General features: G+C 40.9%; 1 protein-coding gene across 2 annotated transcripts in view; it reads left to right on the forward strand.

Moving 5' to 3' along the window:
• Positions 1-17,862, forward strand: part of GRIA3 (glutamate receptor, ionotropic, AMPA 3) — a 152,821-nt gene that overhangs the window by 84,884 nt on the left and 50,075 nt on the right. For both annotated transcript variants that reach the window (XM_010568971.1, XM_010568972.1), the window contains exons 5-10: positions 2,506-2,559; positions 4,039-4,200; positions 7,741-7,908; positions 11,276-11,380; positions 12,727-12,834; positions 14,011-14,217. In XM_010568971.1, the coding sequence (XP_010567273.1) occupies positions 2,506-2,559; positions 4,039-4,200; positions 7,741-7,908; positions 11,276-11,380; positions 12,727-12,834; positions 14,011-14,217 (804 nt within the window). The remainder of the gene's footprint in view (positions 1-2,505; positions 2,560-4,038; positions 4,201-7,740; positions 7,909-11,275; positions 11,381-12,726; positions 12,835-14,010; positions 14,218-17,862) is intronic.

A 17,862-nucleotide genomic window follows, 5' to 3' on the forward strand; every position in this document is an offset into this window, starting at 1 on the left:
ACATGTAGCTCTGTGAAATCCTTGTCCTGTAATCCTGGCTTTCTATTCACCACCACTATTCAATATCCCACTTTCTATATAAGCTTCACAATATATAAGCAGTTGATGAGATTTATTTGTTATACTCCTGTTTTCCTTCTTCATAAAAAATCTTTATCCATCCCTTTGCTCCCCTAAGAGTAACACCGATGTCTGTGATTGTTTCTGCTGGGCTCGCTAATCCATTCAAGATGCTGGGCAGTTGATAGAGGGTGGAAAGTGAGGGAGGAGGCGAGTTGTGCTTGTTAAGATTTAGGACAGCGTGTGTAGTGAATTTTAAAAACATTGTTGAGATCCGGTTAAATAATTATGAACTAACATGGTTGATTGTGTGAGTAGAAATACTGGCAGGTCACTTCTGAAATATCCTTTATGACTTAAAGCTTGACTGTAGTATGTTGGACCTCTCTAAGGGACTAAACAGAATTATTTCTGGTCATTTTGGAGGCATGACAACAGATGAGATGGAAGTTGAGTCTGATCTATGCTAATGAGTCCTACATTTCCTATTTGCAGTATTGCTCCTGATGCCTGTAGCAGCTCCACGTATGTTTTTCTTACAGCCTCTGATTTCATCTGTCATGGTATTTTTCTCTTTAATAAACACATTTCTGGATAGAAATGTAAAAGCTTTCTTATTTGTTATTAAGGTTAAAACGACAAAAAGGAGTGTTGTTGTTAAATAAGTTCTTTGTCTCTAACCTTTTAAAAGTAAATCGCTGCCTTTAAGGTGAAGTTAAAACATACAGAGAATTCAGTATGCAAATAGCATGCACACCAGATGATCTGAAGGAAGCCTGCACATTTCCATAGAAAACAAATGTGAGTGTAGGAAAGCAGATGCTTTTTACCAACAGAGTGTACATACAGTTCTCAAGAGGACCTGAACAGCAGTTTATTTTCAGACTGCTGGAAGTATGCAAATTCCTACAGAATTAAATGTGAATTTAAAAGAAATGGCATCTATTAAGGACAAGACAACCCAAAGAGGCAATTGGGAACTTAATAATTTAATCAAGAACTTCAACAGGCTCAGCAGTATATCTAAAGTAAATGACTCAAATGTCATCTGTTTTTAGCAAAGACGTAAGTGGTCATGTTGAAAAGATGTCTTTTAGAGTGTGACATTTGGAGTGTTTATCTGTGACCATGGAGAAGTACGTTAGTATAGTATGTATAGATTTTCATATGGTTCTCTATCAAAAAGCATCATCTCTTCACTTGAGCTGCTCGTAGGGTATGGTCAGTGATACAGCTGTGGTGTATCGCCAGCATTACGTTTGCTATTTTTAACTTCTCTTAGTTTAACCCAGCAAGTCTGGATAAGTTTGATTCTGCCCTGACACACACGTAATCACCACAACCATTAATTAAATTCTTACTGCTGGACATTGTTCCGCCTGATAGCTGTGGGACTGGATGGATGTTACCGAGATGATAATCTCTAGGCAGGAGAGTAGTGCTAAGTGCAGTGGCATAATCTTGCACAAGGGGTATTGCTGGTGAGCTGGCAGCCAGCTGCATAGACATGGGAACTGTGTTTTTCCTCCTTTCTGCAAAAGCACAGTACTGCTGGAGTGGGGATGAGCACACAGGGTGGCAGAGTTCAGGCTTGCCCAACAGTGCTGCCTCCACTCCTCCCCGTTACCCTTACAGAATCCAGCTGCTCAGTTCATCCTGCTGCTTTTTTGTGTCTTAGCCATTCCATTTAATGACTCCGTTTGTACAGAGAGTTGCCCAAGTGGGGTCAGGAAGGGCAGGAGATGTTGGTTTAGTGGAATGTGCAACATCACATTTGGTATAAATTTTGGCTAAAGATGTAAGGTCAGATGTGTCCATTTAGATGCACTGGAAGCAACAAGTTTTCAGGCCTTTTGAAAGCTGTCAAAAGGCAATGAAGGTCACTGCTTATAACTTTAGGAATTTAACTTTAAGCATTCATGTATGACAAGGCTTGGCCAGGGTTCTCATCGCAGGAAACCCCCTGAACGACCTGGAGCCTACTGAGCCCTGCTGTGCTGGTACGGTTTAATAAACATCATGAGTGGCTGGGCTGTGTCACCCACCTCTCATACACTCCACAAAGAAGGAGCAAAGTAAACAGGAGTTTACTGAGTGGGTAGATATAGCGTTACCTCATTTCAGAGCAGAAATACTTGAACTGATAACTAACATTGACCTGGTCAGCAGGGGAGACACTGATCACGAAGGTGAGTTTGCCAGGCGAGGTCTCTCTGCAAGCGGAGTCTTGTCAGCCTTGGGAGTTCCTCTGCTTTGTACTCTGCCTGTGTGTTTTAAAAACACAAAGGACTGCATCACGTCTGTAAAGCCACAGATCTGTAATACTCCTGCTGCCCATAGATTGGGCATAGAGGATTACCAAAACGTTCATACTCCAGCTGTTTCCCACTAGTTAAGAGCCATCCTTTTACAACTGAATAATACGTAACTTTTTTCTTCACACAGGTTGTAATCCTCGGCAAACATTCTAGAGGCTATCACTACATGTTAGCTAACCTGGTAAGAACTTTTCTTCATTAGAAGTATAGCTAAGTTTTAGAGGGTAATATATTCTGTTCAGATTGTGGCAACTTTAATCAGCAAAAGAGGAAGTGCATGGATGAGTTCTTGGATTTTGAGAAATTGCTTCAGTAAATACTAGAACTGGTATGTTATAGTCATTTGTACTCAATTATGGTCTTTCTTTTGTCTAAGCAGCTCATATCCTCTACTGATTTTAAAATAATAATTCAATTATATGTTTTCCACTAGCTCGTATCCTCATAAATAAGACACTTGATAACCATAATCTTCTATGTAACATATTTGAAATTTAAGCACTCCAGGAAAAATAATTGTAGCATATTTGTGTATAAATAAGTGGTAAAAAGCTGCAAATTAGAACAATTCCATCAAGTAAACCACCCAGGCTGTTTAGCTGTTCTTTTGTATTTCAGAGTGTAGAGTGGTGCCTGTGTATGTGTTGACCTGCTAGGACAAGACAGTACATTTTTATCTGTATTGGAGCTTCTTCTGGATTCTAAAATCGACTTTCAGGGATGTTTATGATGCCTTTGAAACACCATCTGCTAGAGTTCCTTAGAAAAAGTGTTATATTGTAATAGATCCTGCAGCAAGACTAATTTTTGGGTTCTGTTTCTACTGTGAGTGGAAAAATGTTTTTCCAAAACTCACTTTCAAATTAGCAATCCCACTTAGTAGAAGATTCTCTGCATCCATGTTTGGGTGTGATTAAAGCAGAAAAAAACAAATTTTTAAAATATCCTTATTTAGTATAAATACTGTATTACTTTAAGATGTGTCATTTTGCATTATAAGAACCAGTCATGATCTCACTGATTAGCGAGTGCATAGAAATACAGGGCTTCTTATTCTGGATTACCTTTTAGCATGTGTAACCATTGACATTCAGATAAACATGACTGCAATCAAGTCATGCTAATCAAAAAGACACCAATTTACTGCCTCAGGTATAAATAACAACAGAGTGGGAGAGAATCATACCGTTCTGTTTGCAAGTGAAATGTTAAGTAGCAAGAAAGTGTGCGCTTTGCCTCCGCAGAACAATATGGGTGTTAAGTGGTTTTCTGCTCCCAGTGCTGGACCTTTGTGCACAATTGCTGTACAAATGGGATTGAGGTCTTTGACCAGTTCTCACCATGATGAGAAGAAAAGAGGAAATAGTACTTCAAGTTTCCCTACTGTTTTCTTTCTGACCAGTGAATATTACATACCACATTGCCACAACACAACAGGGCAGTTTTCTATCGCAAAGGTCTGAACAAGAAGATATTTTAAATTCTATTTTATGCTGCTATCACAATCCCAACTGTGATAGTAATTGTCTCCTTGGTAGAATATTGTCAGCTAAGAAGAGGGAAACTAATCTGTTTCATTTATGCTATGCTTGTAAAACTGAGCCAAAGAAAAGGGACTTTGGATGGCAATGACTCTTGTTTTCTACATGTGTCCTCCAAGGGTTTCACAGACATTGTTCTGGAGAGAGTAATGCACGGAGGTGCCAACGTTACTGGATTCCAGATTGTTAATAATGAAAACCCAATGGTTCAACAGTTTCTACAACGCTGGGTGAGGCTCGATGAAAGGGAATTCCCAGAAGCCAAAAACTCACCGTTAAAGGTATTTATTTTACCCTGACAATGATGGAGACTATATGAGTTGCTTTTAACAATTATTTCTGTTTTTTTAACCCCAGGTGTGTGCATGTGTATGATACAGATCCCTGATGAGAGTATGTTGCAACATTCAGTGCCCTTCCAGAAGACAGAAAGAGGCAGAGGCTGTTAGTGGGACACAAGTGCCCACTGGGGTGGGAGTTCCTCAGAGGCAAAGGCTTGGTCTTGCAAATCCTGTCATTGTGCAGCGGATGAAAAACTTTTAACTTGAACTTCTTGAGTTAGTCTTGGAGTGGGTGAGTGGGCTAGTTAGGTTGGGTTTTAGATGCAAACTGTGGGTTACTAGTCCATTTTAATGCTAATAGAGAATTTCATGTGCAAAATAAAGTAGCTCTGGATTCACTGAGGAGCCACTGCCACCTCCCAGTCACTGCTGACAGTTGCCCTCATAATCTAACCCTGCATTTTGCACCACTGTCCTTTACTTAAACACTCTGGGTATTATATCTGCAACCAATAAAATTTTCCGGATTTTTTTAAATGAAAGTCCCAGGTTCACTGAAACTGTCATAGATAGGTGAACTAAAGGCTACTGTTATTAGGAGACTCGCAACCTGTTAATATCTTCCCCAGATTTTTTTCTGCCTCAGCATCTCTATAGTAGAGGGGGATGCTATTCAATGTCTAATTGAGAAGTGCATCAAGGATACCCAGTCCAGTGGTGGAAGTCATAAAATCTTCTAGGACCACTGCATATTATTCATATTCCTATCACATTCCTTCTTTCTCTTCCTCTTTTGGTGAGGCCTGTTCTTTTTCGCATAATTGAATAAAACCTAGGACTGGTGGTGGCTGAGAGGACCTTAATTTCTGCCACTCCTGGGAGTGACAGTCCTCCACGTCATGTATACTGACTGCCTCAGGGAAGCCAGACCTATCTAAGAACCACAGCCATGAGGAGTCAATTCATGTCTTTCCTGCTTGATTTGGGAGGGACACATGCAAATTGATGAACAGATTTGGAATTCAAAATTGCTCCAATGAACTGGAGTTGGACTACAGACAGAATGGGAACCAGTTACGAGTTTCTGCTGCCAGAACGCCGATGCCATTCGGAGGCATACTCTCCCACCCGTGGGATCATGTGTTTTCTGTGCGGAAGGAAAACTACCATAAGCCCATACCATCCCACAGCCTTGCTGGCGTTTCAGAGGAGGCAGAGAAAGGCAAACAGAGGCCCACAAAACTCAGATTAGTGTATTGTTCCCTGTTGATTAGGACCTAGGCCTGCTTTCTAAAGCTTTCTGGCAGTGATGCAGAAGTGAAGATAAGTATCATACTAATCTTAAAAGCTCTGAAATATATAAAGTTAACCTGGGAAGATTTTGTTCCACTTGAAAGCAATTTACCTCGAGGGAAAAATTATTCTCCATCCTTAAAAAAGAATCTTAAGTATATGGTACAAACACAAAGATTACATTACCTTTCCACAAATGTACTGCTCATTATAGAAATGCACACAGTATTTGTCAATCAGACAAAAAGCATACTTAAAAAATTGATGTACAATATTTTTGATTAGGAAATAAAATTGCCTAGAGATTAAAGGCCTGATGTTTAATTTATTCTGTATTTTATCAGCCTTTCCCTTCTCTCTCTCTTTTTTCTCTTTGCATGCTCATGCATTTATAAGTAGAATTCAAATAAAGTAGAAAATTAGATAGCTCTCTTGGCATGACTTGGAAGGGACTGCATTAAGGTTACTGACAATTGACGCAGTCTGCTGAAAAAATTATCAGCGTGTAAGTTTTATGTAGTGCTAGATTGGACAGCTATTACAAGATTTTTTTAATACAAGAACAAATACCTTAAAATTACTCTCTGATTCTGTATTGTGGTGTGGAATGTGACATATAACCTTTGTTAACTTACTAAAAGAGGCGAGGGTGATCACTGCAAAGCATCACAGGAAGAGGTAAAGGTGGCCAGGATCAAAAGAGCACCTGTACCTGGATACAGGCAGAGCAGGAACCACCCCCCGACACATAGTAAGAGTTTGTAAACTGCTGTCGTTTAAAACTCAGTAAGAATGGCTGCTGTATAACCCTCACAATCCTACCTTTGCACTCTTTTTTATCAGATATGATTCTCTCAATCTGCACGTGCAGACATGCCTCATTCTGTGCAGATTTCCTAAGGCTTTATATCAAACTGAAGAGCTTGCAATAAGCTAATACACATTTTTTAGAAATACAGACCACCAATTGTGCTATTCTGCCCTACAGAATAGAATTGATTCTTCTGAATTTAATAAGTCTTATCCACAAAGAGAACAGCTGAACGTGCCGTTGAAACTTGGATTTTCGCCTTTCTAATTCACGCATGGGCAGCATGTTTTCTGGCACTAATTCCAGCGTTAGGTTCATTGGGAGCCAGGAGCTCTACGGTATCACAGACAGGCAAAAGAAGGGCAGGCGCACTGGTACATGCAGATACCCTTTAAATCCTTTTTTTTTTCTTCTCTTCATTCTCTTACAAACACTGTGGAAATACAATGGTTCAGTTACAAGGGGTTTGAAATCTGGTCTTACACACTGAGCACATTCACTTGCTCCAAGTATGTGCATGTTGAAATGGTCTCCTGTGCACAGACCCCTAAATTATAGTTACGCTGTAATGCCAGTGAAAACCAGTGATGTCATATGCAAAGCCTGGGCCATTCTAGGAGGAAAGAACTTTGAGACAAACACATAAATGTGGGAGAAAAGTGAAAAAAACACCTCCATGATATTTTGTAGGTGATACTAAATTTATAGCATTGGGGGACATCACTAGATATTTATGACAAGCAATGGATGAAGTTGACGGCAACATGAACAAGTCTGGGGTTTTTGCTGAAGAGTTGCTGCTACACAAAGCTTACCACCTTCCTCAGATTTACTGTGGAGTAAGAGAAGGCAGATGGGCAATTACCAAGGAGATGTAATGCCTAAAGTGCATTTTGTCATTACTTGCTTGTATAGCTGTCTTCTAAGAAAAGGAATCTGATCTATTCCTTGCCACAGATGCTACGTAATCATGACTGTGGTCCAAACAGAAATGATTTATGCTAACTTCATTTCAAAACTCTCTGTCTTGGCAATCTTGTTAGAAAGAAAAAGAATACTCCAAGCAAAAACTAAATATGAGCTCTTCTTTGCTATTGGTAGCAGTATGGGCCAGCATGGAATTGCAGACTTTTATAGTGACCTCATTTAGATGAGCAAGCTTCCAATTAAATTTAAACTTTATGCAACTATAAGCTGGTTTTGTTTTTTTGCTGCTATATGCTATACAAAAGGAAAATATTTTTAATTTGTTAATTGAAATAAATGGAATTGTTAAACTACATAAAGCATCTGCGGCAAGACAGAGAGCAAGCAAAAGGACTTTCAAGCATGATTCTTCTAAGAGTATTTTAATAAAGAGAAGGACTAGACCTGATAAACCTGGGGCAATTCTAAGACTGCAGTTTATCACCATATTTTATTTGCATCAATTTTAGTATACGTCTGCACTGACCCATGATGCAGTCCTAGTCATAGCAGAGGCTTTCCGTTACCTCCGAAGACAGCGTGTGGATGTGTCCAGGAGAGGTAGTGCTGGAGACTGCCTGGCTAACCCTGCAGTACCATGGAGCCAAGGAATTGATATAGAAAGAGCGCTGAAAATGGTAAGGGCAAACATACCAGCTAATGAATCTGTGTATTCCACAACAGCAGCAATTCTGCTGGGACTGAACTTGTGCCCTACTCCGTGTAGACACAGTTTCTGTATTCACACAAGCAGCTGCAGCTCCTCAGGAAAAAAAAAAAAAAAGAAAGAAAGAAAAAACAAACTTAATGACAAACTCCAAAGGATGGCTAAAATATATTCGATAGAGGGCAAGGCATAGCAAATTAGCTCTCAAAACTTTGGCTAAAATTACATTCCTCTGGCCCTGGTGCAGCAGCTGCCTGCTTGTCCACACCAGGGCACCTACAATCTGACTCTCCTGTAACACCCAGGATTCCCGTGAGAGTGAGTATGAGCCACTTTGCAAACAAAGATGTATTGCGAGTTTCTAAAGTCAGGCTGAGGCTGCAAATCTGACTAACAGAACTAGACTGGGCCCTCGGCATGTGTATTGTAAATCTTGCAGGGATATGGGTATTCATGGACTTAAACACATACGTGCAATTTTGATAATTTGCCAGTAAAAAGTCAACTCAGATTGGTTTAAAGCAGTGGAAAAAATGTTGTCAGTCATAGCAATACTGCTGGATTTCAGCACCAGCCTGAACCTTGACACAGTTTAGCCTCAAACCAGTTCTGATTCCTGGCGTAACTTTGCGCTCAGCCTGATTACCTTCTGCATGGCCTATTTTTATCCCTAACACTAGTTACTGCATGGGATCCTACCTCACTTATGTCTCTAATTTTGTTGATTTTTAACTCTTTTTAGACTGCTATGTGTGTTAAAGCAAGTGACAACAGGAAAAATTGGATAACGTTGTATATACAAGAGACAAGAATATGGTCTGCTTTTGATCGGGCTCATGTAACTCTAAAACAGACCTGTTAGAGCTGATTCCATTAATGCAGGCATAGAACTGGACTGAGTAAGATCAGAATTAAGCCCATGTTAGGTATAAACAAATGCTAGGTCAGACTTCATACACTTAGCTGAATTACTGCTTTTTCTCAATTACCAAATTGGAAAGATTATATCAGAAGGTTATAAGGAGTTATAATCAGATTATATCATTCTTAAGAGTCAGAGAGATTGTTCAGTCTCACATTGCCAGAGCTCTTTTTATGCCATTATGTCACTTCCTAGCAAACACCCTAACTGCACATTTATTAATGTAGCATTACACACTTCTGAAGAGAAGTTAATTAAATTCAACCTTCACAATAGTTAAAGAATTTGTACTGTCCATTTGAACTTAATTACAAGCAAAACATAAAACTCCTCTGAATGAGATATGAGGTATTAATGTCAACAAAGAAAACCAACACAGCTACAAGACACTCCCTTATTCAGGGGAATTTATTTAAAGAATGTAATTCATAAGATAAACAAAGCCAAACTGACGACCGGCAAAAAATGCAGAAGTTTGGCTTTCAGCCAGTTGCCTTGTGTTGTTTTAGGTGTTCGAAGTCATCTAAGGGAGGTTTACATACACCTCCAACAAGTGCTGCCCAAGATCATCCCACACTGCCTTCCAGACCCCATCCTGTCCGTCATGCTCTCTCCCTCTATTCAGACAATGATCTTGAATCTTTGCTTCAGGAAGAAAACTTTGATTTAACAGTGTTTCCTCTCCCCTCTGTAGCAACAACGCAGATAAGAATATTTTTTCCAAGACATCCATGAAATATCCTGTGCCAGCAGAAGGTTCAGTGCCACACTGTAGTCATCCTGCTGGCAAAAGGGAAATAGGCATTACCTGAGTCTGCTTCCCTACAGCCTTGAAAACTGTGCATGTCTGTATTTCTAAAGCTGATTCTAAGACAGCAGATCAGTGGCAGACAGTTTACCTGAACAGCTCTGGGCAGTTATAAATAGTGACTCCACTTGTGATTGCCTCCGCATGCTGCTACCAGAAGCATTCTGAGTCCTGGTGAGTCTTCCTGCCTCGGTGCAGCCAGATTTTGAAAAGTGCTGAGTTTCCCCACCAAAGATAGAAACAAATTAAATTTGAAGTCAAAAGGTGTCAAGTGCACAACACTCGTGTCTCAATACGCATCAGGATGAAGCCAGCTTAACAAGCTCTGCTGAGAAGTACAGTCACTGCTGTGCTAAGGTAACCAGACGGCTGCCAGCAAGTGCCGAAAGCGGGCACAGCAGCTCACATCTGGCTGCAAGTTAGATGTCAACTACCCTACAAATACTTTCGCTCAGTCCACAGTTGATAAAACCTCTCAGGGGCAAATTTGGCTTTCAAAGTCCTGTTCACCTCTCCAGCTTTCTGGAGACAGGCATAACTCACATGTTCTTCCAGACCCCTGAAATGATATAAACTATTTTAAGAAACATTCAAATCCACTTACTGATAAAAAAGTCACACTCCTTATATGTCAGTCTGAATTTGGCTCACTGGATAATTGGGGGTCCAAGGAATTTTGGCTGGTTTATGTAGCCTTGTGGACCATAACAAGTTTGATTGCACCACCTCTAAACCATAAATAGCAGATCAGTCACCAGCCCTGAACAGTTCCCCTTTGACTAGTCTTCCATCACCTATTCCTGTAACTTCTACTGCATTTTGCTAAATATTAAAGCTAATTTACCCCTACTGAAGTTTCAGACTGTTACCCCTTCTGCCTGAGATGACAGCTTGTCAGTGTTGATAAGTGATAAATGGAAATATCTCACTGTTTCATGCAGGGAAGTAAGAAAGATTTTTTCTTTGAAACGAAGTACTTTATACTTCCCCTGAAGATGATTCATGTGAGTAGGTAATGATAATGACTTACCGTCTATACACCCATCCATCCAGATTGAGACCAAAACTCCATAAGCAGTAGAGACAATTGTCTGGGCTCATTCAGAGAAGACATTCATTCCTTTCTCCTACACTGGGACTGATCTTAAAATAAAGCACGTCCCGGAACGAGCAATGATAGGGGATTCTGGTCCATATCGCAAATCACTCTATGCCATATTGTGAGGGGTTTAATGGCACTGAATTGTTGCATGTGCCTCACTGATACTCCATGCTGTATCAGTGAACCCAGCGTGACTCAGCATGGTAGAATCAGTCTTTCTTACATTTAACATACATGCAGGGCTAATTTCACTTATACTTAAATGCAGCTCGCTGCGGTAGTGAGTCACCAGCTGAGTACTAGCTAACAAAGAATACGTACAGCTGAAACTGAGAGAATTGGGATTGGTTTTGTTATGAAGAATATAACTGGCTGTGTCAAAAGTGCTACAAGTCTGTTATATAGACAAAAATTGTGCTAGAGCTAGCGTGTTCCTGCAAAATGTAATGCAGGGAAAAATAAAGTCAACCTTTTATTGAAATGTTTTTTCTGTTTATTCCCTTAAGGTGCAAGTTCAAGGAATGACAGGGAACATCCAGTTCGACACCTATGGGCGGAGAACAAATTACACAATTGATGTGTATGAAATGAAAGCCGCTGGATCACGGAAGGTAAGTGTCAGGATAAGCATCCAGATTTCACATCTTCACAAATATTTACTCCAACAAACTAATGAAACTCAAAAATACCACACAGGTACTGTAATAACAGGGCCCTGAGGAAACCCCACCTTCTTGCTGTCTTCCCTATCCCAGGAACCTTGTTTTATTCTGTTCCTGGACCAAACCACTCGCCCTGCTTAATATCTTCATTGGTTTTCCTGTCAACTTCAGCCCACACTTTTTCCCTTAAAACCCTTCTGGAGCTTTTCCACTGCCAAGCATAATACCTGCTGCCATGGTCCTGTGCTCAGCCCTATCTCCTAATTCCTCTCCATCTTTCCTTTCCCTCTCCCTAACAGCCCTTGGAGCCATAGTGAACCTGGAGCCAGTGTATTTTAGAAACCTGAAATTAACAGAAAATAAGTTTGGGTTTAATTAGGATTTGCTACTCATTCCCTTGTCTCCTAAATAAAGTATAGATCCTAAGTGGGATAGTTGCCTGGATCCCTATTATAGAAGAAATTTAGGGCAGATTTTCAAAAATAATTACGTAGACAGGGTCTCAGGAGTATCGAGAGAAGAATCTGTGTGGCCGAGGCACATAAATCCCCCTGATTTCACCTGCCAATAGGTACCCAACCTGCTTAGTCACCGTTGAGACTCCTTAAACTCTTCTGCACATATTTGATAACAAAATACCTCTGGACCTGGCCCAGCCATTCAGCTAGGTTTGCAGTGCCGACAAAAGTGTTTACTTCTGTGTTGTACAGGAATACAAAAACTAGTGTAGTAGCATAGCAATGTAGCCACAGCACCATGAAGGTCAGCACAAGCCAGCTGACAAATAGTCACCTCATGCTCACAGAGGGTTTTGTATCCCGTACCAAAGATAATGCTACTGTGCCTGCATTGCTAACGATGTCTGTGCATCTACTCTAAAGCTCGCTCAGGCATGTCTGCAGGGACTGTACTCACTGTCCAAACTGCAACAGAATATAGATAAAAATTACAAAATCAAAGAATTTTACTCAGAGTGCTGTGCAGTTTATTTTCCTGTCTATGGTGTATACTTATGCTGTGGGTATGTGGGAACTTAGTCCACAGGCACGATGATGATACAAATTTAGATAGGGAGAATTTAATTTGTATTTTCACTTAGATTTGGCTTATATTTATTTGCACGTGGGCTTGAGAACATTGTTTCTTTAAGGAGATTAAATTAAAGCTAATGTAGTCCTTTAATGGCAAAAATGTTGCATGAATAAGTTATGAAGCCATACGTTTTGACAGTTGCTGTTACAAGTTCATGCACCTTGTAAACATATGTAATGAGGTAACAACCTCCACTTTTATAGGCTGGTTATTGGAATGAATATGAAAGATTTGTGCCAGCATTAGATCAACTGCCCTCTAATGACACTTCGTCTGTGGAGAACAGAACTATAGTAGTCACTACCATCTTGGTAAGTTTTATGTTCTTAGTGTGTTTGTGTTTAGGAAACAAGACGCATGGCTCCTGAGGTGTGTTAGACACCTTGCCAGAAGGCAAATGTTAAATTCTCTGTGACTTCAAGTGACTGAAAAGTTCAGTATCTTCCTGAGATGTACTGAGGGCTTGACCCTGCAAACTTCTGTATGTATCAATAAGTTTACTCACAGGAGCTCACTGAGCTCAACACTGCGCTTTGCTGCTTCTCAGACACTTGAACTCAATCAGACGCCTCACATAAGTGAAGTTATTATGCATGTATGTAAATGACTGCGGGATCTGGCCTTCCTGCTATAGGGTCAAATCTTGCACCCCTCACTCAGGTACAGCTCCTGTAAACTCAACCCCTGTGGACTGAGTAAGGGTGGCACAATGAAGCCTGTAGAGAACTGGAACTGCTGTAGCACTGGGTGAAAAGCGACCTATACCCATGCAATTCCAAAGGAGTAAAGCTCTTCCTGTGTCGCATAAACAGCAGCACCTGTGTCAGTCCCAATGCCTCTAGCAGATGTGGTCTGTACAGTATTGTTTGTGACTTTTATGCTTGTTACAGTTCTACTAAGCATGAGCAAATTTTATGCTGTTTCCTGAAGCATTGTATTTTATACTCCTATGGATTTAGCGAGATGTAATCAGCACTTCAGCTAGAATTTTCCAAGAAGGCTAAGGGAATTTAGTGACAAAAATTGCTGCTGAGGATTTTAGCCTAGCTTCCCTTAGGCTGCTTTGAAAATATCTCCCATCAGAGCCCCGTTTTAGGTCACTGGGGCCTTAGGAAATGATTTTGATGGTACAGGTGTTGGGTATGTCAGTTCTTTAAACACTAAAACCTGAATTATTACTACAGTGATGCTTTTTGACTGTCTAATCAGGCCTAATGCTGCAAACAAAAGTGTAACTTTGTTGAAGTGGAATAGTCCTGTTGTCTTCAATGGGTCCATACTAGGAATAAAATCAATAGTATGTGTGGCTGTAGGATCAGCCAAGGATTTTTTAACTGCAAAAGTCTGTCTTTCTAATTTCTGTACCAAAACAGGAAACATTGTAAATACTTGCCAGTAATATAAAGGATAATAACAGCTCTCATTTTGTATGTTTTAAAGCTGTATTTTACATTCATAGACTTTTGATCTTTACTTTTGTTTCAAAGGAATCACCATATGTAATGTATAAGAAAAACCATGAACAACTAGAAGGGAATGAGAGATATGAAGGATATTGTGTAGACTTAGCTTCTGAAATAGCAAAACATGTTGGAATAAAATACAAACTGTCAATTGTTGGAGATGGGAAATATGGAGCTAGGGACCCTGAGACTAAGATATGGAATGGCATGGTGGGTGAACTGGTCTATGGGGTAAGTTTCTCTTAACCTTCATTTTAATGTTCTTTATAAAAAGTTATGCTCAAAGTTAATAAACTGCAAAATAAAGATCATCTGTTTGAATACCACCTTTAAAATTCTAGGTATTTCTTTGTAGTGCCATTTTTATAGTCTACTTTTCTAATCGTTTCATTGCAGGAAAGTGTCACTTTTTTACTGCTGTTCTCCAAATCAGAGTCCACAAAATGTTGAGAAGTGGCATTGGGCAAATTTCAAATTCTTGTCTACAGCAGAATTTCCAGTTTGCCCTTCATATGCTGCTTTTGCATTTGCCATGTCTCCTTTGTCAGTCTTGTAAGTTCTGGGAGGGTGCCCCTCCTGTTAAAGGTCTCATCCTATGATGGTGGCCCTCGTTGGATCACTGGTGTCAGTGGTGTTTGACCAGAGACTAAACACTCAGTTAGCCCCATGGTTGCTCTTCAGGGTAAGAAGCAATGCAGGTGTTAAATCACCCATGTCTTTTTTCTTTTTAAAAAGAAGGGTTTGGCTTTAAAAATCAACTGTCAGACAAAAAAAAGAAAGTGTCTAATTCATTGCATTCCTCTTTATATTTCTATATTGGGTATACACTGCTTTGTTTAGTAAGAACAAAAACAGTCCGGAATTGCCATTTTAGAAATTTCTTTGAAAATTAGAATTTTGGAATACAGATAAACCAGATGGAAGGGGGAGAAAATTGGCTTTGCAGAAAAGACTTTACAAGCTGATATTTCATCTTTGCTTTTTTTTTCCCCAAATGCTAATGAGATGATTTGTGATTCCGCCCAAATCTTCTTTACAGTTTATTTTTAACAAGCTTTCCTTTATTAAAAATATCTGAGCAGAAGCGAATATTTCCATTGCCTCCTTTTGTTCCATGGCTGAGTGTAATTTCTAAAAGACACCTCAAAATTTCCTTGGAATAACATATCATCATTCTTGCAAAATGTTTGGTGAGATAATTCTTTTCAAATGAACCAGTCTTTTCAAAGTAACTGCTAGATTTGCAAAAGTTTTCTTATTCTGGAGCAGGGAGTCCTGATGCCTTATTATATACTTGGTAGCCTATTTGACTTCAAAATACTTTATATAAGCAACAATGTTTTTTTAATGTTGTGCAAGGGGAGAGAGGGAAATCTACTGATTAGAGAAAGTAAATCGGGGTCTGGACCCCTGGGTTATATCTTCACTTCGCTGTTGCATTGAGGTTTGACATTATGCAAATCTTCTGAACTCCCTGTGCCTCAGTTATGTGATTTGGAAAACCGGTGTTACCTCTCTTAGAGGATACAAGTACGTCGAGGGCCTCTGAAGCAAAGGTTTAGTTTAGTTCCAAGCATAATTACATTACAGTGGAAACCTAAACCCTCCGTTTCCCTGTGTGTGGTTCAAGAAATATCAAGAGTATTAGCTGTAATTCGGTCCTTTTGATACATTTGCAAGTGACAAGCAGTGAAACAGTTTATTCACTTGAAAAAAAAAATCATACCATAAGCAAAAGGCATGACAAAAGAGAACCTGAAATTACTGCTAACAGCCAGGGCACAGGGACCATCTACACCAGAGGAGGAAAGGTCTGATATGGGCCACTGCCTCTGGGACTTGAGCCAAGTAAGATTAGCCTGTGCGGCTGCTGCGTGATGCCAGATCCATCTGGATAAAGGGCCACAAAAATGATCAGCGGGCTGGAACACCTCTCCTGTGAGGACAGGCTGAGAGAGTTGGCATTGTTCAGCCTGGAGAAGAGAAGGCTCCGGGGAGACCTTATTGCAGCCTTTAAGTACTTACAGGGGGCTTATAAGAAAGATGGGGACAGACTTTTTAGTAGGGCCTGTTACGATGGGACAAGGGGTAATGGTTTTAAAGTAAAAGAGGGTAGATTCAGACTAGATCTAAGGAAGAATTTTTTTATGGTGAGGGTGGTGAAACACTGGCACAGGTTGCCCAGGGAGGTGGTCGATGCCCCATCCCTGGAAATATTCAAGGTCAGGTTGGTCGGGGCTCTGAGGAACCTGATCTAGTTGAAGATGTCCCTGCTCGTTGCAGGGGGGTTGGACTAGATGACCTTTAAAGGTCCCCTCCAACCCAAACCATTCTGTGATTCTATGATAACCAGGTTGGCTGCAGATGCCTTTTCCACACCACCTCGGGACGAGACTCCTTAGCATCAAACTTCCCCTTGACCCAACCATACTTACGACTTTTCCACACCAGCAAAAACCAGCCTCGCAAGCACCATAAACCATACCTTTAAACAACCCCAAACCCACCCCGCCATCGTCATCTTCCCCTGCAAAAAGGTCTGTTCCTTTGTATTCTGAAGCGCAGTTTTCGTCTGTGTTTTCTCATTAATGAAAAATTGAGGAATGTTTCCCTCCCTGACCCCCGACAGCTCTTCTTCTCATGCTGTGAGCTCAGTTACTGAAGCCTCTTCACTGCAGTGCTCAATTATTCAAAGGTCAGATGCGTCCCTTGAGGTTTGACTGTAGACCCAGGTTAATGCTTACAGCCCAGCACTGCTGAGCTAGCTCCCCGTCCTGCCGAGCTGAACTTCTGAGCTGGCAAGTGCACAGAAATCCACCTGGCTTTCTGTAAGCAGGGAAAACAGTCCCTGAACTCCAAGTACAAACCTCACCAGCCCTCCAGACCCTTTCCCAGCCCTGTTTGCAAACATCATGAAATACCCTTGGCCCCTCTCCATCTGTTGAGAGGGGGCTGTGTACCACACTCACAAGGATGTGCGCAAAGCCCTTTGAAGATGAAAAGTGCTCTAGAAGTGCTAATTATTTGGAGCAAGCTCCTCATTTACGTGCTGACTTTCCTTTATCTCTCAGGGGCTTAAAACTCTATTAGGGAGCTAAAACTGTACGTTACCCCTAATGCCCCTGTGAGCCTTGTCTGCAAAATGCCTGTCATATTTGGCTCTTCTGGATTCCAGTTTGGGAAGACAAGAGGGAGATTAGATTTTAAATGCCTTTATTAGCATGTATAGAAGACAGGCGTGGGGGGATAAAAGGGGCCTGATTGGTTTTGATACCAGTTATGCAGCAGCTGAACTGAGCTGTGGCAGAAAACACAATCTTTTAGATTGCATTTGTCTCAAGTGATAAACAATGACTAGTCATTTGTCAAATGCAGAATATTCCTGACCCAACAAGCTTCTCACCACCACGTGGCACTGCTGGGAAGCCTTACCATGCTTTTTGAACACTGTGCCCTTTTTTGCATAGCCCCATGCATACAACTCTTCTCTAAAATTGCTCTTAGGACAGTCGTAGGAAGTGAATGGCTTGTCATTTTAATGCCAAAACCCTAATTAACTGTAATTAATGTTTAGTTTGTGCCAGATTGTTGTGACTGTCGCTCTTGCTTCCTGTGGGATACAGCATAGAGTCAAGAGAGAAAGTGCAGCCGGGTCATTGCAGCTTCCAGAGCATCCCAGAAGGGCTCCGAAGGGCGAGGAGGGGGGAAAAGCTGGGGGGGGGCTCAGTGTGCACTGGGCTGTACTTGGAGCAACAGCAGGGCTGTGTCAGCGCGCTGCGGGTCCTGGGGCTGACCGGCACAGCCCTGACTCCGCTGTAAGACTAGCCAGAGGTCTGCATTAACTAGGCTAACGGGAAGAGTTACACGTTACCTGGG

This window comes from Haliaeetus leucocephalus, unplaced genomic scaffold (assembly GCF_000737465.1).
Source record: "Haliaeetus leucocephalus isolate CR32 unplaced genomic scaffold, Haliaeetus_leucocephalus-4.0 Scaffold262, whole genome shotgun sequence".
NCBI lineage: Eukaryota > Metazoa > Chordata > Aves > Accipitriformes > Accipitridae > Haliaeetus > Haliaeetus leucocephalus.